At 43.7% G+C, this 19,769-nt stretch overlaps 1 protein-coding gene across 1 annotated transcript in view; it reads right to left on the minus strand.

Annotated features, from left to right (window-relative positions):
- PDE4DIP (phosphodiesterase 4D interacting protein) overlaps nt 1-19,769 on the minus strand; it is a 533,445-nt gene that overhangs the window by 475,233 nt on the left and 38,443 nt on the right. The window contains exons 2-3 of the mRNA XM_033916500.1: nt 7,571-7,617; nt 5,142-5,209 (exon numbers count right to left, since the gene is read on the minus strand). Of these exons, the coding sequence (XP_033772391.1) occupies nt 5,142-5,209; nt 7,571-7,617 (115 nt within the window). The remainder of the gene's footprint in view (nt 1-5,141; nt 5,210-7,570; nt 7,618-19,769) is intronic.

Here is a 19,769-nt window from a genome sequence, read left to right on the forward strand (position 1 = left end):
GGAAGCCACTCAGCGTCGAGCAGGAGCCAGCAGCTGAAGAAGCCAGAATTTGGGGCAGCTACGGCAGCGACTGACCAATCGGGTCAGCAGTGGGGCAGGAGCACGGAAAGCTTGCTCCTGCCCGCTGTACCTCTGGACCACCAGGGATTCCAGTGGCAGAGGAAGTAGGACAGACAGACGTACAGGGCAGGGGGGGGCAGGGTGGAAAGTCTGGGAGGGAAAAGGGCTTTGAGCAGTGCCTTGCAGGGAGGGGGGCTGGGTGAAGCCTGACAGGGGAGGGGGCACTGTACATGCACATAAGTATGTTCTTAGGATAACAGGAGTGGAAGAGTAGCCTAGTGGTTAGAGCAGTAGGCTCAGAACCAGTGAAGTCAGAGTTCAAATCCCAAGGACATTTCCTATGATCTTGGGCAAGTCACTTATCCTTCCACTGCTTAAGGCACAAGCTTAGACTGTGAGCCCCTCCAGGACCAGGAATGAACCTACTAGAACAAAAATCACCCTGAGCTACTACTAAAAAAAGTCAGGATCTTATTTCAAATTCCCCCCCCCCCCCCCCGAATGAGCTGGTTGTCTTCAGTACAGAGAAGACAAAACTTCCTTGTTGCATTTGATATATGCTGCCTTGGGCAATCTGGTGTGGAAAAGTGGGATACAAGTAAATAAAGACATTCTAAACTGAAAAGGTTTTGGTAAGAATATTCATATAAATAAGGGGAAGTTAAATAAAGTGAATTTAAGTACAGTATCACAACTGTCAAATTCCACCTTATTAACTCTCCCTTGCATAAATGTCCAAAAGTTTGGTGTGGGTAGAATGTTAAAAATATATACAGGGTGAGGCAAAAAAGGTAACCCTCTTAGAGTTTGTTTTTTGCTGTTTTCCTCAGCAACTGATTAGAATTAGAATATGAAATTTTACAGCTTTCTTTGGTGTTGCAATCTACGTTTATTTGCCAAATGGCATGAAATTATAAACACAGTGAAGTTACAGACTTTTTTGTGTAAACACCCAGAAATTTTTGTGCATTCAAAAATGTCTGTACTGTCATAAGAACATAAGCAATGCCTCCGCTGGGTCAGACCTGAGGTCCATCATGCCCAGCAGTCCGCTCACGCAGTGGCCCAACAGGTCCAGGACCTGTGCAGTAATCCTCTATCTATATCCCTCTATCCCCTTTTCCAACAGGAAATTGTCCAATCCTTTCTTGAACCCCAGTACCATACTCTGCCCTATTACGCCCTCTGGAAGCGCATTCCAGATGTCACCACACGTTGCTTCCTAGCGTTCGTTTTGAATCTGTCCCCTTTCAACTTTTCCGAATGCCCTCTTGTTCTTTTATTTTTCAAAAGTTTGAAGAATCTGTCCCTCTCTATGCCCTTCATGATCTTGTAAGTCTCTATCATATCCCCTCTAAGTCTCCTCTTCTCCAGGGAAAAGAGTCCCAGTTTCTCCAATCTCTCAGCGTATGAAAGGTTTTCCAAACCTTTTATCAGACGTGTCGCTCTCCTCTGAACCCTCTCGAGTATCGCCATATCCTTCTTTAGGTACGGCGACCAATACTGGACACAGTACTCCAGATATAGACGCACCATCGCCCAATACAACGGCAGGATAACTTCTTTCGTTCTGGTTGTAATACCCTTCTTGATTATACCTAGCATTCTATTCGCTCTCTTAGCAGCCATAGCGCACTGTGGCGTCGGCTTCATTGTCGTGTCCACCATTACCCCCAAGTCCCTTTCTTGGGTACTCTCATTCATTAACATTCCTCCCATCATATAGCTGTACCTCGGGTTTCTGCTTCCCACATGTAGTACTTTACTCAACGTTTCTCAACTTTGAACTTCATCTGCCATCTCATCGCCCATTCTCCTAGTTTGTTCAGATCCCTTTGTAATTCTTCGCAGTCCTCTTTAGTCCGAGCTCCACTGAATAGTTTGGTGTCATCCGCAAATTTTATTATCTCGCACTTCGTCCCTGCTTCTAGATCATTTATAAATACATTAAATAGCAGCAGTCCGAGCACTGAGCCCTGTGGAACACCACTCATGACCCTCCTCCAGTCCGAGTAGTGGCCCTTCACACCTACCCTCTGTTTTCTACCTGCCAACCAATTTCTGATCTATCTATGTATGTCTCCTTCCACCCCATGGTTCTTCAGTTTCTGAAGTAGGCATTCATGGAGTACCTTGTCAAAGGCTTTTTAGAAATCTAGATATATGATGTCTATGGGGTCTCCTCTGTCCATCCATTTGTTAATTCCTTTGAAGAAGTGCAATAAGTTCGTTAGGCACGATCTCCCCTTGCAGAATCCATGTTGGCTGGTTATCAGAAGTTTGTTTCTTTCAAAATGTTCATCGATGTTGTCTTTTATCAGTGCTTCCGCCATTTTCCCCGGAACCGAGGTCAGACTGTAATTTCCCGGGTCACCTCTTGATCCCTTTTTAAAGATGGGCGTAACGTTGGCTATCTTCCAGTCCTCCGGGATCACACCTGTTTTCAGGGATAGATTGCAAATTTGCTGCAGTAGTTCTGCTATTTCCTCCTTTAGTTCCCTCAGAACCCTTGGATGGGTTCCGTCCAGACCCAGGGATTTGTCAGTTTTTAATTTTTCTATCTGTCTGCCTACGTCTAAAAGGCTCACTTCCATGGATGTTAATTTTTCTGCTAGATCTCCATTGAAGATTTGCTCAGGTTCCGGTATGTTGGATGTGTCTTCATTTGTAAATACAGATGAAAAGAACATGTTAAGTCTTTCTGCCACTTCTTTCTCCTCCTTCACCACTCCCTTCCTGCCTCCGTCATACTATTATTATTATTTGAGGGGGAAAAGGGTATTAGCTTACTGTTACTGACATCATAGTGAGGTGTCTGGGAAGCACAAACTCCACCCAAAGCCACAAATGATCGCTGAACGCACCGCAGATGATCTGGGATAGTTTGCCGCAGGGATCGATTGACAAGGCTGTTAAGAACTTCCCACAGCAACTGAAGGCCTGTGGACACTTTGAGCATTCACAGTGACTCAGAAATTCTGACACATTGTTAATTGTATTGTTTGAATTGTTTTATTTTACTGTGTTTTAGCTCAAACATCTTTAGCATGCAAAAATTACTAGGTAGTAACATTAAAATGTAAGTAATATCAACATTGCTTAAAATGTTGTTTAATAGTAATATATAAGTATGATGACTGAAATCTGCCAGATCAGGGGAGTGGCTTGACCAAGATGGCGGCTGGTTGCTGGAGCTGAGAAGCCACAGACTTGCCTGGGAATTATACCTTACCATTTCAATGGTTAAACGGAAGTTTAAATGCCGGGTCTTCCCGGAGGAATCTTTGGCAGCAGCGGGTCCAATGGACACCTATATCCAGCGTGGGGCTTGAGCAAATGAGCCAGAGCTTTCATCAGCAGTGATAGGCACGCAAGCTGAAGCATCGGCACTCTCCCTTGAGGCAGCATCTCTATCTCCAGAGGAGCGGAGTTCTCTAAGTCACCCTGGGGCGTTAGAGCAGAAGGTGGAGGCAAGAACGACCCGGAGTGTTCTCTCTCTCAACCAGCTGAGTGTGGTGTCCGACTCTGCAGGGGGAGTAGAGAAGCCAATTCAGTCACCGGAGCATTCGGAGGAGCTGAAGCAACGGATCCCTCAGGATTTTCTTAAGCTGAATTCATCTTCTGCTGAGACTACAGGTACTTTATTTCCATCAGAGGGTCTTGGTCTAGAACTTGTACCCATGCAAAGACCCAAGGTCTTTAATATGGAAACACTCTGGGAAGCAATTTCTAATTTGCAACTCACTTTGGGGACTCAAATGCAGCAACTTACAGCACGTTATACTACAGTAATTTCAGAAAATTTGGATTTGAAAAATAGACTATCCAGCCTGGAAAATGTCGATGGACATGAGGCCAGAGTAAAAACTGTGGCGTCCCAGACCTTAACTTGGGTTAGGGACAGTGGAAATCTTAACTTCAAGGTGGAAATGCTGGAGAACATGACCAGAAGATGTAATCTTCGGATTACAAATTTTACAAACATACCACTTATACCAGTGCAAGATACATTTAAGAAATATTTTAAAAGAAGTATTGAAAGTTCCGGAATCCTCTTATCCGCCTCTCTCTAAAATTTACTATTTACCAAGTACCCTAAACAGCAGAATTTGTCTGCTGATAGTTTGGACTTAACAAATTTCCTAGAGAGATCAGATAATGAGGTATTGGTAACTGCAACGCTGCTTGTACAATTTGCAATTGATTCGGACAGAGATTAGATGCTTAAGCTGTTTTTTTAATTTTAAGATATTCAATTTTTGTCAAAAATAGTGAGAATGTATCCAGATGTGTCACGATCGATCCAAAAGAGAAGAAAACAGTTTCTTATTTTGAGATCTAGGGTATTGCAGTTGGGTGTGATGTTCATTCTGAGATACCCCTGTAAATGTGTGATGGTCTATCAAGGGAATAGATATGTCTTTTTCGAACCTCAACAGTTGACAAAGTTTATTGCTGCCAGAGAGCAAGGTGCAGTAATTTCCTGAGATCCCCTACTTCAGTATCAGTTCAGTGAAGTTTAGCTTGAGTGCCCAATCAGCCACATCTTTATTTTCCTTTGTATATTTTAATTAGTAAAAGTTCAGTGAATTCACAGTGCTCCTCCCTTCTCTTAAGGACAAACCGGTATATTTAATTCCTGAGTTCACTTTTGTATCTTTGAATTTATGGAAAGATGTTTCCAGACATAATTACTTATTTGAAGTATATGTTTTTCTAGATTTTTCTTTTTATTCAAAGATGTTAAAACTAGTATTGTATTATTTCTTGGTTTTGACTAATGTATTGTCAAAATGTATAAAATGAAAATAAAGAATTTTTTTAAAAATTAAAAATAAATATGATGACTGATTAAAGTATGTAAAATTTCTTGCTGAACGTCAAAGTGGTTGCTGAGAAAACGGCAAAAAAACTCTAGAGGGTTACTTTTATTGCCTCACCCTTTATGTATTATTAGGAACAAAACCAGCAAGTAAAAGCACATGTTCATTATGTTCTGCCTCCTTTATATGTCTCACTGGGAATCACTGCTACCTCTACCACTATATACAGTGTCAAATACATTTATTCTATTGCTTTACCTTCTCATGTTCTCTCAGTGTATGAGTCTGGACTGCATGCCCCTTTCCCTCATCATCACTTGGTAACGCTGCAAAGAGATGATGGAAACAGATTAGTATCCACTATAATAAAACCCTTAGCGCACATGCACACTTCAATCTCCGTGTGTCCATGCTTCGTGATCCGTGATCCTGTTTCCGTACCACGCATGTGCAGCGCCTGCCTCAGCTGATTTCCTGCCCCGATCTCCGACGCCAGCTGACTTTCTGCCTTCTGACTATGCTGCCGCTGCTGGGATGCCTCTTCTTCTTACTCCTGGACCAGCAGTGGCAGCAGCCGCGGTTTCATTAAGCAGCCGCGGGGCATTTGCTAGGCGAGACGGGCCAGCCTCGATAATGCGAGACGGGCCGGCTTAGCAAAAGCCCCGAGGCTGCCCAGCCTAGCGGATGCTGGACAGGGAGCAGGGAAGGGAGAAGGGGTACTACTGGATAGGGGAGAGGTAAAAGTAAGGGAGAAGGGCTACTGCTGGACAGGGGGAGCAGGGAAGGGGTGCTGCTGGACGGGGGGAGAGACAGAAAGAAAGACAGACAGTGTGAGAGAGACAGAAAGAAAGACAGACAGACAGGGGGCAGGGAGAGAGACAGAAAGAAAGAAAGAAATGCCTAAGTCTACACATCTATTCTTAATGTAACAGGCTAAAAAACTAGTAGCATAATAAAGGAGCTCCACCAAGTGTTCTGTCCCATACCCTCTAAATCACACAGGGCTCTGAGAACCCCAAGGATAATCACTAACATCTACTCCTGTAATTAAAGAATGACATGGGGAAAAATTTTTGCCTGTCCCTGCAGGAACTCAATTTCCCTGTTCCGTCCCCTGAGTTTTGTCACTGTCCCTGTCCCAATCCTGTAAGCTCTGCCTTAATTGCACAAACCTCGGTCACATGATTTTGAAGTATTTGAGACTTGTGCAGATGAGGACAGAGCTTGCACGAATGGGGCAGAGAAAGAACTCTCTGGGTAGGATGGGAAAATGAGTTCCCACGGGGTTGGGGAAAAATTTATTCCTGTGTCATTTTCTGCCTGTAATGTTCTATGACAGTCTGAAGAAACAAAGGCAAAGCTATTGTAGCATCGTGAAAATATTGCAAGATAAGTGACTAAGCAATCCCAATGGCAATAATACAAAACTGATTGTTATAAATAATTAAATCGATACATAAAGATTATTGAATAAATGACTGCAAATGTATAAATGAACAGAGAAGTTCAATTAAAATCAATGTCAATTAAAATCAAGTACCAAGGCACCTGCTTTCCTTTACCAACCAGATGCCCTCTTCTAGAATGACCTCCCTTAATGCACGTTAAATCCCATGTTAAATATCTAGCATTAGATTTCATACTAATGTATGGCAGACAAGGAGTTTTTGCCTGACACTTAATGCTGGTTGACCTTAAAGCACATTAACTGTTATCAAACAGTTTACTTATACCTTCAGGGATGTAGCTATTGCTTTCTGTGGTAATCAGCTATACCATTAAATTAGTGGGCACTTTGGAAAGGGGTTTGTGATTTGGGGGCCTCAGAGACAGCTTATATTAAGGATGTAATTGATTTTATATACTAATGAGGCATTTTGCACACACTTGCAACTCATTTAATACATACTGTGCATTGACCTAAAAAAATTGGATTATGGCACCAAAACTTGCATTACAGTCATTTAACATGCGTTAAGGGGCTAATAATGGGCAATATAGAATGAATGCATCTTGATAACTATCCCCTCTCATATTCAAATGTGTAGCACCTTGGAAGCATCAATCCTCTATCACATGCAACTGTGTAAAGTGTCTACAGATGCAGCTATCCTTTATCAGAGATTTGTAAAGTATCTCAGAGACCACCAAACTCCATGACAGAGAGACGCATATAGCATCTCAGGGAGTAATAATAATAATAACTTTATTCTTGTTTACCACATAACCATGGAAGTTCTATGCGGTTAACAGATGAAGAGACTGTACATTTACAGCGAAGCTACATTTTCAGCGATGCTACATTTACTGTGAAGTTATTTTTACAGCGAAGTTACATCTGCAATGGAGTTACATTTGCTGTGAGTTACATAGAGCGGTGTTACAGCAGAGTATTCTTCTCCTATCACACACACACAGGCATGAAAGGAGAAATTAGGTTCTTACCTGCTAATTTTCTTTCTGTTAGCCTATAGACCGGTATAGTCCTTAAGAATGGGTTTATGCACAGAAAATATCTTTGGACAAATGTGTAAATGATCTTGGAGCAACCTTCCTTACTGCAGATAGTAATAATAATAATAATAATTTATTTCTTATATACCACTATACCGTGAAGTACACTGGGTTGAAGCATTTTGGGAGAAATTTCCAGACCTAGGGAATGGCTATTGCCAGAGTGTACTCACCAGGGTCATGACTGCTCCCAGACAGCACCTCTCCCTCTGCACATTCCCTGTCGAAAAAAGAAAACATAGTTATATTGTATCTGAAAGGATGTATCAAGGATTGTATCAAGAAAGGATGTCATGGGATATGTATAGACCAGTGGTCTCAAACTCACAGCCTACCAGGTATTATTTTGAGGCCCTCGGTTTGTTTATCATAATCACAAAAGTAAAATAAAACAGTTTCTTAATCATATGTCTCTTTAGCTATAAATTACAATATTATTATTAAGACTTAGACAAAAGGAAAGATTTATAAACTATAAGGAGTTTTAACTCATGCAAAATTGTCATTTCTTTAATAAGACATTAACTATTTTTTCTGAGGCCCTCCAAGTACTGACAAATCCAAAATGTGGCCCTGCACAAGGTTTGAGTTTGAGACCACTGGTATAGATAGACCTTCTGTGAACACCATCACTAGCTTCAGACCATTGGAAAAGTTAGTTAGATACAGATTCCTCTTCAGTGTTTGATCTCCTTTGGGAAGTGGAATCATAAGAGAGACTACTTACCTTTCTTTACACCCATTTCTCCTCAGAGCAATGTGACCAAAAGTTATAAACAAGGATTGCAAGTAAACATATCTATGATATTGTCTTCTTCTGCCTTGCTCTGTGTTTCCAGGCCACATCTGAGGTCATGCTATAATATTTTCCACAGAATACAAAGACCTATGGGGCTGTGTTAAGGATACATCACATTCTGAGTTTTGAAGTGAAACACAGCTAGTACACACCATTTTTATGAGACAAGACCAGCTGTGGACCAGAGCTGTATACACATGCAGAGAATGAGTTGGCAAAAATGGACAGGCAGAAATAAAACACATATCTTGTGGACCGGCGGTTGAACAACACTGGGCCAGACCCCACCCATCTCTATCCAATGTCCACCCCAGATCCCGCCCCCATATACGCTACAGCTTTTATGCACTCTCCCCTGCTGTACAATGGGAATGTGTCCTTCCTTCCTTCCTGTCTTCCTTCCTTCCTGAGCCTGGGCCAATCAGGCCTTAAGCTTCAGCGGGATGGGCCGGAACGGGCGGGCCCGCCTCATTTCGACGAGGCTTGCCTGCCGGCTGGACGGGCAAGACCCATCTGGCCTTAAGAAAAGGTTAGTTTGGTGGGGTGGAGGTTTGGGGGTTGTTAGCGCCAGGGGGGGTGCGTCTTCGGGCAGGAGGGATTGGGCACCCTCCTGCCAGCGATCGATATTGTCGGGGGGGGGAGGGTGCGTCTTCGGGCAGGAGGGATTGGGCACCCTCCTGCCAGCGATCGGACAGGGGGTCGCGGCCCGCTATATTTATAGCGGCAGAGAGATCCTTTGCCACAATAAGTATAGCGGCCGCGTCTACTTACAATGTAGACCAGCATTTTGCTGGCCTACATTTTAAGCGTTTCTTCCTCTACTAGGGAGACGCGTAGAGCCGCCTAGGTTCACCTAAGGCCCTTAGGCGAGCTTAGGCGTCTTGCGAGTCTCCCTAGGCTCCCGGAGGCACCTTCAGACCTGCCTGGGGAGCATTTTTTTTTTTTTAAAAACGTGCATCCCGATTGGCTGATTAGACAGCTGTAAGACGCCTACAGCTGCCTAAAATCGGGACGCACTTTGGAGAATCAGGCCCTAAATGCTGAAAGTAGAAGCAGGGAAAATGTTCATTCTCAAAAAAAACATCCAAAAGGAGGTTTTTTTGTATAATGGCCAGCCTCTACGTTCAGCTGTTTAAACGCCCAGACCACCACTACGTCTACACTAACAAAAAAAAAGCCTAAGTCCCAAACGCCCAACACAAGAGCTTTTAAGCGAAAGAGGGGCCATTCCTTTGTCTAAAAGCTGTATTCTATAACCGGTGTCTGTCAAAAAGAACACCGGTTACAAAACCCACCCCCCCATCTCCTGCCGCGATCCCTCCCAAATCAGATTGGGCAGGAGGAAACCCAGGCCCTCCTGCCACAGCGACCGGCGATTCCCCTGACACGATCCCTGCCCCGACAAAGCCCCCCCGATCGCCCCCAAACCCCCCACCGAATATGCCCACCGAACCCCCCACACCTGCTGACCCCGCACCTCCATCACCCACCCCTGACACCCACCCTTTACCTTAAAAAAAGTTGGACGGACAGGTCCCAAGCCCATCCGTCTGGCAGGCCCGCCATCCTCAGAATGGTGGGTCTTAGGGTCTGATTGGCCCAAGCGCCTCAAGCCCTGCCCATAGGTGGGGCCTTAGGTGCCTGGGCCAACCGGAATTAGCCTAGTTGTCTTAGGCCCCTCCTGTGGGCGGGGCCTTAGGCACAAGGGCTGGGTTGAGCCATTTCTCCTGCCACGATTATTGTGGTAGGGGATAGGCAGGTTGCTGGGGCCGCTGAGCTGATCGTGGCAGCTGCGATCAGCTCAGCAGCCCCTTTTTCGACACTTATACCTGTTTTGACTTCCTCTCTCCCTGTCCCCCTCCCCTTTTTTTCTTTCTGTTTTTCTCCCTGCCCTTTTCTTTCTTTCTTTTTCTCTCTGTCTGTCCTCTGCGTCCCTGCCCCTTTCTTACTTTCTTTCTCTCTCTGTCTTTCTTTCTGTCTCCCTGCCCCCTTTCTTTTTTTCTGCCTCCCTGCTTGTCGTTCTGTCTCCCTGTTCTGCTTCTCTGTCTCCCCTTTCTTTCTCCCCAAGCCACTGCCAGAGCTGTCGTCTGGCAACAGGCCCCCAAGCCACCGCCGACTTCTGGGCCCCCAAGCCACCGCAGACACCGCCGTTGCCGAGTTCTTTGTTTTCCGACGCTGCAACAGGCCAGCAGCCTTCTCCCTAATGTCAATTCTGACGGAGAGGAAGTTCCGGGCCAGCCAGGCAGTGATTAGCTGGCCCAGAACTTCCTCTCCAACGTCAGTATTGATGTCGGGGAGAACACTTCTGCAGACAGAGCTTGGGGCGGCGGTGGGGGGCGTCAGGGGAAGAAAGGCTGATCGGCACAGTAGATTGCGAAGGCAATGCGAGTCTATCACGGAGCCCAGGATGGGCTCCGCGATCGACTCGCGTTGCCTTAGAGATCTACCAGTTGATCGCGATCAACGTATTGGGCACCCCTGGTTTAGAGGCAGGGGAAAGGCCTAAGCTAGTTTTAGATACGTCTAAAACCAGCTTTGGTTTTTGGTACTTGGACAATCAGGCTTTTTGATCGTCCAAGTACCCATTTAGACCACTTTTTAGACGGGTTGTTGTTGTTTTGTGTTTTTTTTAAATTATGAGCCCCCTAGTAACATAGTAAATGACGGCAGATAAAGACATCTTTAACTTTAAAAATTCAGACCCTTAAATTACCCAGATAATTTTTACTGCTAGCTTTACCACAGCTTTTTCAGTAGTCTTGTAGGGTCATGAAATGGTTAACTGTTGTTTAAAATATTGCTCTGGTCTACATAGCTGAAGAAAGTGTACAATCTATTGACTTCATCTGCTTAAAATGTATGTCCCTACCTTACCACATTGTAAGCTAAATAGATAAGAGTTTGAGCCATGATGTACCCTGCCCTTCTGTACATTTAACTGTAAGAGTTAGATAAGTGTCCTGCTAGTGACCTGCTAGTGTGAGCTTAGAACCAATGAGTGTTAAGAAAAATAACACGTGAAAAGCTTTTTCTAGAATTCAGTTGTATAGCCAGAAAAATGAATAAATATTACATTACATTACATTACATTAGTGATTTTTATTCCGCTTGTACCTTGCGGTTCAAAGCGGATTACATAAGAAGAAAGCTGGACATTTCCAGGAGGGTACATGACATTGGAGAAAACAGATTGAGGGTATAGACTTAATAACAGAATGGACATAGTAACTTTGGAAGATAAATCAGGTTACATTACAATTACATATCAATAGTGTTTTCCTTTTTTTGGTCGGTTGAAGGTACGGTGCCAGGGAGTGAGCAAAACTTGGTCGGTGTAAGTCTGGTCTGTAACTTCCTGGTTTCGGCACTTCTGAGCCAGCTTGGAGCTCAGGGGTCCAGCATGCATGCTGTGAATAAACCTCTTGTACTTTCTTCACGCCTCTGACTTTGTGTGTCCAAGTGACCTTTCAGTCTGACTTAATTCTATAAATCATATGAATATTCCATTAACTTTAAACAGATTATGCTATCCAGTTAAGTTCAACTGTCCTAAAATTAACCAGGCAAAGCTGTATGATTAGCTTTCAATGGGTATTTTCAAAAGCACAGAATTAACCATTATCTTTCTGAATATTCTGTTAATGTTACTGGATATTCAGGGCCTAATTCTGTATAGGACTTCCAGTCTCAGCAGCCACCTAAGCAGTTTTTGAGAATCACAACAGGCGTCCTATATAGAATTGTGTCTGAACCCCACCTAACCACCCCGATTCTCTAACCAGTGTCCATGTCACAGGCAATAGTTAAAGAATCGTGTTGCAGCTGAGTTAATCACAGTAAGGGAATCTCCCTACCGCGAACAGCTGCGGCAGGAAACCTCCAGCAATGAAGTCGGCCGACAGGAGCGATGCCCGGTCCCTCCTGCTGATACGACCCCCCCCCCAAATGTCCCCGGCAGGAGAGATTCACAATCCCTCCTACCAGCACCCCACCCCCTGAAGATCACCGGCAGGAGGGACTCCCTCTCTCTCTTACCGGACCACTCCCCGAAGATCACCGGCAGGAGGGATACCCACTCCTTCCTGCCGCAAATTCCCCTCCCCCCAAAGATTACTGGCAGGAGGGATGCCCACTCCCTCCTATCGGAACCCCCCCCGTCCTGGAAAATCACCGGCAGGAGGGATGCCCACTCCATGAAGACATGCCCCCACCCTAACACCCCCAAGCGCCCCTGGATACCACCCGTACATATTTCTCACAGCCTGACCAGAGGGATGCTTACTCCCTCTGGCCATCAGGCCCGTCTCCCCAGAATGGCGGCCTTCCCTTTCCCGGTGCATCCTGAGAAATATTAGAGTACTATGAAAAGGGATTATCAGGGATTACAAAACTGCGAAAGCGATTTCTAGCACAGGCCGGCGCGCTGAATGCTCTGCACTGATCCAACACTCCCAAGCAAGCGCAGAGCCTGTGCTAAAAAACGCTTTTGCGATTGTGTAAAAGGGAGGGCATATATTTAACAAAAGCTGAGGGCAGATAGGGTTATGGCAGTGGAGAACATATGTTATGAAAGCAAGATATCCTCTCACACATTAATGTACACTTAAATATTTGACCGATTTGCTGGTTTTGAAACACGATTTGAATCAGGATCTCGGTGCCTCACAGCAGCATTCATAAATATATACAATAAGTAGAGCTTTTGACAAGAAATACAAGGGAGATGGACAGGGAAATCCTAAATGTATGCCCCGAGAGTTGCACTGATGCTAGTCAGTTGCTCAAGGACTAAGAGGTCAAATAGAAGCCACTTATTCTCCATTAATGGCTCAGGTTTCCCTTTGCAGGGAGAAGCCTCAGCTGTGCGAGAGAAGTGCTGCATGAGCACCCAGACCAGAGTTAGGACAGCTGCCCTGGGGACAGACACCTGGACCAACCACTCACTCTGTCCTCTACTAACACTGATCTACAAGATGACATTCCATCTAGCTCCTGATTGCTGAGCTAAAGAAAATAAATGAGTTCTCTATATCATGTGTACAGTCCTTCTCCTAACCCACCCTTACAAGTTATTAATCTGGGAACCTGCCCATTCCCTCATAATCAGGCTCTAGTCTTCATTCAATTTCTTTAGGTTTGGCTTAGATGGGATGTGTAACTCCTAGTAAGGCCAAATATGTTACAAAGCAATAGGAAATTCTACCGTATCAAGGCAGATACTCAAAGAAAACAGAAAAGGCGACCAGGTGGTAATATCTTTATTCTATGAAGACTCGACACGTAAGTGATGATTACGTGTCGAGTCTTCATAGAATAAAGATATTGAGTACCACCTGGTCACCTTTTCTGTTTTCTTTGAAGGTCAAATATGTCCCACTGCTCCCCAGTACTAGAGACCTCTACTGATTTTTTTTTTTTTTATAATTCTTTATTAATTTTCAAAACTACAACAGTGCAATACAACCAATGCAACTCATAGTAAACAATAAAAGCACATTCATCTTTCTCATGTTCATAATCATCTATTTTCCTCTCCCCCACCCACCCCTTCACCCAAACAATTATCATTCCGTATAACACAAACATATACTGTTATTTTTATTGTTAGGTATTTTCTGATTCCCACTGCAACCTGGTAGTTAGTGGAGTGGGCTGAGAACCTGGGGAACTGGATTTGAGTCCCACTGCAGCTCCTTGGCCAAGTCACTTAACCCTCCATTGCACCAAAAACATAACTTAGATTTTGAGCCTACTAGGGACAGAACATGAGAATAGCCTTCCTGGGTCAGAACAATGGTCCATCTAGTCCAGTAGCCGTAGTACCTGGCAAAAATCAAAAAAGTAGCAGTATTCTATGCTACTGACCCCAGTAGCCCATCCTCATGGTGGCCAATCCGGGTCACTAGTACCTGGCTACCAATCCAGGGCAAGAAGTGGCTTCCCCCATGTCTCTCTCAATACAGACTATGGACTTTTTCTAAAAAAAACAGTGTTATAAAGCGACAGTCTGCTAATGCAGGAGTTTTGATACCGAATCTAAAAACTCGAGACATTCTTTAAAAATCGTGCATACAAATGAGGTCAGTGAACAGCAGCAAAGATTCGCTAAATTTGCATGTGCTCATTGGTGATAGCAATGGGCACATGCGCAGAAAAAATGTTGTCAACGCCGTAAAAAACAAAAACTCAACAACAGTGGGAGAGATGACCACACTCTCCTGCTGCCCTAAAATCCCATCCGTGACCCCCCTGCAGCAGGAGAGATATCCACTCTATCCTGCTGCACTAGAATCACCGACGCAACCACTGCGACCCGACTGTCCCCCACCACCACAGCAGGAGAGATGCTCACTCTTTCCTGCTGCACTAAACCCTGCTGCGACCTGACCCGACCGCCTCCCCCCTGCAGGAGAGATGCCCACTCTCTCCTGTTGCACTAAACCCTGCCGCAACTCAACTTGACTGCCCCCTGCCGTAACCCGACTGCTCCCCCACTTAGCAGTGATCTCCCTTCCCCTGTCTCCGCTGCCCCTTCCCCCTTACCTCAACAGATGAGCCGGAGGGATGTGGACAACCTCCTCCCAGCTGCTGCTGCGTCATCTAAAATGGGAATTCCACTCCCTGGTGCATCTTGGGATGCACCAGGGAGGGGTCTGAGACTCTTATTGGCCCAGGCTGGGGCCTGATATGCCCATGGGAGGGGTCTTAAACAACCTGGGCCAATCAGCGCCTGAAGCCCCTCCCTGGATGTATCGGGAAGGGTCCAAAGGCTCTCCATAGGCGTGGCCTTAGATGTCCGGGCCAATCAGAGCCTCAGGCCCTTCCCCAGTGTATCCCAAGATATTCAATGCTGGTCACTATAAACGGCCCACACTGAATATCCAGATTTAACAACACCAACCACAGAAATCAATCCAGCTAACTTCCATGGTCTGAATATCGTCCCCAGTATAGCTAACTTGAGGTTTGCTCTCTCTACATTGCTACTGTCAGAAACAAATGATATTCTCCGTTACAGCAATACAAAAGTTAATGAACCTGGCAGTAAATTACTTAACTGGCAGTACTGAGATGTTCCAGGTTAGTAAATTTGGCAGTAAATGTTCACAAATAGAAACTTTTATTGTAACTTAGTAACAAAGGCTCTAAATCATTACAAACAATCTAATATGGCCATTATTTGCTAAACAACTGCATTTGGGTAACCGAAATAATATTTTTTGCATACGTACACAAAAAATGTATTATAAAATCTCAATTAATAATTAAACAATAAAAACTGCGAGGACCGGCACATGAATTCTAAATGGACTGCGAGGACCGGCACAAGGTGTAGAAGTAGAAGGGATGCTGGGAAACAGCAATCACAACATCATCCGCTTCGACCTGGACGCAGGGCCGAAACATCATTCCAGAACGACGGCCACAACACTGAACTTCCGAAAAGGGAATTACGAAGGGATGAGACTCATGGTGGGGAAGAAGATTAAGAAGAGGATAAGCACTGTAAAAATGCTAGAGCAAGATTGGTCCCTTTTTAAGGACATAGTCACTGAGGCGCAAAATCTATATATACTGCATATCAACAAGGGATCCAAGAGGAAAAAGAACAAGGCACCGGCGTGGCTCACTGTAGAGGTGAAGGACGCGATCAGAGACAAGAAAACTTTGTTTAAGGAATGGAAAAGGTCAAGAAAGGATGAAAACTGGAATAAGAACAAACAACATCAACGCAGGTGCCATAAGGCGGTAAAAGGGGCCAAAAAAGACTACGAGGAAAAAATAGCCAAGGAGGCGAAAAACTTCAAGCCATTCTTTCGATATATTAAGGGGAAATGACCTGCGAATGAAGCGGTGGGACCATTGGATGACTATGGAATAAAGGGAGTGTTAAAAGAAGTCAAAGCAATCGCTAACAAACTGAACACATTTTTTGTGTCTGTATTTACCGAAGAGGATATACACAGCATACCAGAACCCATCAGGCTATATGCTGGAAACGAAGACGGGAAACTGACAGGGTTGACGGTCAGTCTAGAAGAGGTATGCAGGCAGATTGATAGGCTTAAGAGCAATAAATCCTCGGGACTGGATGGCATCTATCCGAGGGTCATCAAGGAACTAAAAGGGACTATAGCTGAACTGCTTCAACTAATAGCCAATCTGTCGATCAAATCGGGAAAGATTCCGGAAGACTGGAAGGTAGCAAATGTTACGCAAATCTTCAAAAAAAGTTTGAGGGGAGATCCGGAAAACTACACACAAGTGAGTCTGACCTTGATCACCTTGACGGACACGGTCTGATGAGGACCAGCCAGCACAGTTTCAGCAAAGGCAGATCTTGTTTGACGAAGTTGCTACACTTCTTCGAGGGAATAAACAGGCAGATAGACAAGGGCGACTCAGTCGACACTGTATATCTGGATTTTCAGAAGGCATTCAACAAGGTTCCACATGAACGACTACTTCGGAAAATTGCGAGCCATGGAATCATGAGTGAAATACTCACGTGGATTGAAAACTGGCTGGAGCATAGGAAACAGAGAGTGGGGGTAAATGGACAATACTCGGACTGGAAGAGCGTCACCAGTGGGGTGCCACACGGCTTGGTGCTTGGACTCGTGTCTTCAACATCTTTATAAATGATCTGGACATTGGTACGACGAGTGAGGTGATTAAATTTGCGGACGATATGAAGTTATTCAGAGTAGTGAAGACACAGGGGGATTGCGAAGATCTGCAATGTGACATAATCAAGCTCGAGAAATGGGCATCAACATGGCAAATGAGGTTCAACGTGGATAAGTGTAAAGTGATGCATGTCGGTAATAAAACAAGAAAAAATCCAATAAAGACTGCAGTGGAGGTAGAATAGCAAACGAAAAACAAGAAAAAAACTGCAGACAGTATGTACAAGATGCAGGCTATGTTTATTATATCAAATATTAAATGTGGTCAATATTACCACCTTTCAACAAACCATGGGACCAACACGGTCTGTGTTTCGGTAAACACGCCTTCTTCAGGGGTCCCAAGTTGATAAGGTTTGGATGTTAAACCACAATTCAAATTGATGATAGACAAAAAGCCTGTACAAATCTAGTGATCGCTGAACTGATAATCTCAGCATAATACTCGCACCAAAACAAAATGGTATCAAAAATCTCATGCACGAATACAGGATGTCCGCAGCGGTACTTGGAGAGACCTCACAGGAAAGAGGTTTGGGAGTTCTGATCAACAAGTCGATGAAGCCATCCGCACAATAAGCGACGTGGCGAAAATGGCAAACAGAATGCTAGGAATTATAAAGCAGGGGATCAAAAACAGATCAGAGAAGGTTATCATGCCACTGTACCGGGCCATGGTGCGCCATCACCTGGAGTACTGCAACCAGTACTGGCTGCCATACATGAAGGACACAGTACTACTCGAAAGGGTCCAGAGAAGAGCAACTAAAATGGTTAAGGGGCTGGAGGAGTACAGTGAGAGACTGGAGAATCTGGGCCTCTTCTCTCTTGAAAAGAGGAGACTGAGAGGGGACATGATCGAAACATTCAAAATACTGAAGGGAATAGATTTAGTAGATAAAAACATATTGTTCACCCTCTCCAAGGTAGGGAGAACAAGAGGGCATTCTCTAAAGTTGAAAGGGGATAGATTCCGTACAAATGTAAGGAAGTTCTTCTTCACCCAGAAAGTGGTAGAAAACCGGAACACTCTTCCGGAGTCTGTTATAGGGGAAAACACCCTCCAGAGATTAAAGACAAAGTTGGACAAGTTCCTGCTAAACTGGAACGTACACAGGTGAGGCTGGACTCATTTAAAGAACTGGTCTTTGACCTGGGGGCCGCCGCGTGAGCGGGCTGCTGGGCACGATGGACCACTGGTCTGACCCAGCAGCAGCAATTCTTATGTTCTTATGATTATAACTTATGGCGTCTGGGAGGCAAACCAGACTGGTTGCTGCCTTCGCAGTGGCTGGCACAGCTAAACGGCCTAAGCCAGATCAACCAATGCCCTCAAAAGTGCCTCTTCCAAAAGACTCAGCTGAAATCCTAGAACAAGTGATATTAGAGCTGACATCCATAAAAGAAATGCTCCAAGAGAATTCAGCTAAATTAAATACAGTTCAAGAAATACTTAATCTTTCACAGCAAATGAAGGTATGTAATGCTCAGACAGAGCAATTAGAACGTCAGGTCTCTGAAACTGAAAATTTGGTTAATAGATTAATGTCTTAAGATTATTTAATCTATTAGTAGTAATTTTACAGATTTTATTAATTTCTCATTTTTAAAAAAATTTTGCTGCTCTTGGATAGCTTTAGCCAGGTTATTAACATGTTTAGTTTTCTTTAAAACATGAGATTTAGATTACTTGATCCATCTTCTCATATATTGTTTATAATGGGGATAATATTATTTATGAGTTGATGTATTGTAATATCTATACTGGGGATCTATACTGGGGGGATGGCTTTCATTGATAGCTCTTGTTTTAAAAGGGTTTACTTTAAGGAGGATTCTTTAGTACTTGGGGGAAGATTTAGATTGCGGGTCTTCATGCTTGCACTCAAGTTTACGTGTTATTTTAGAGGGAATGGTTAGGGCGAGATGAGAGGTTTTAAAGGTTTGGGGTCCTGGATGTGCATGGAATTATTATTGAATCTGGAATTTTTCTCATTAAATGGTAATGGACTCAATCATCTCATCAAAAAGAAAAAGACACTTACCTTTTTGAAAAAACAACAAGCTGACATTTTTTTTTGCAAGAGACTCATTTGTCAGCAATAGAAGCAGCTAAACTAGAAGGTGACACTGTTTTTTTTTTTTTGCTCCAATGATAGGTAAAAAGGCAGGTGTGACAAAGATGATATCTGCTAAATTTGATGACTTTCATGCTGATCCAATGGGTAGGTGGCTCTATATTAAAATGACTTCAGGAAATGATACCTTGACGCTTTTCAATATTTATGCACCTAATACAAATCAGGTGGAATTCTTAAAAAAAAACAAAAAAACTCCAACAAGTAATTCTTTCACTTGCTATGCCTAACTTAATCGTAGCTGAGACTTTAATGCTGTAGTGGATTATGGATTAAACAACCAAGTAGACAATTGATATCTTTTGGTCTAGATAATCTTATGAATACTTGTGGTTTAAGAGATATATGGTGGATTTTTAATTATGAATCAACAACCAAGTAGACAATTGAAATCTGTAGGTCTTATGAATACTTGTGGTTTAAGAGATTTTTAATTCTAATGCTCGAGAGTTTACATTTTGCTCCCAAGTTCATAAAGCATTTTCAAGAATAGATAAATTTTTAGTTTCAAATAATTTAATTCATCGAGTTTTAAAAGCTAACATAGATCCTATTATTATTAGAGATCATGCTGGTATTTGGATTGAATATCAATTCACTAAAGAAGATTCTCAGAGATCTGTTTGGAGGTTTAATAATACTTGCTGACTCAATTTCTTGAGGAAATTCAAATAAAAATGAATGAGTTTTTTCAGTTTAATACCTTGGATAGATATCTTTGGAAACTCTATGGGATGCCTTCAAG

Source organism: Geotrypetes seraphini, chromosome 12 (assembly GCF_902459505.1).
Source record: "Geotrypetes seraphini chromosome 12, aGeoSer1.1, whole genome shotgun sequence".
NCBI classification, from domain to species: domain Eukaryota; kingdom Metazoa; phylum Chordata; class Amphibia; order Gymnophiona; family Dermophiidae; genus Geotrypetes; species Geotrypetes seraphini.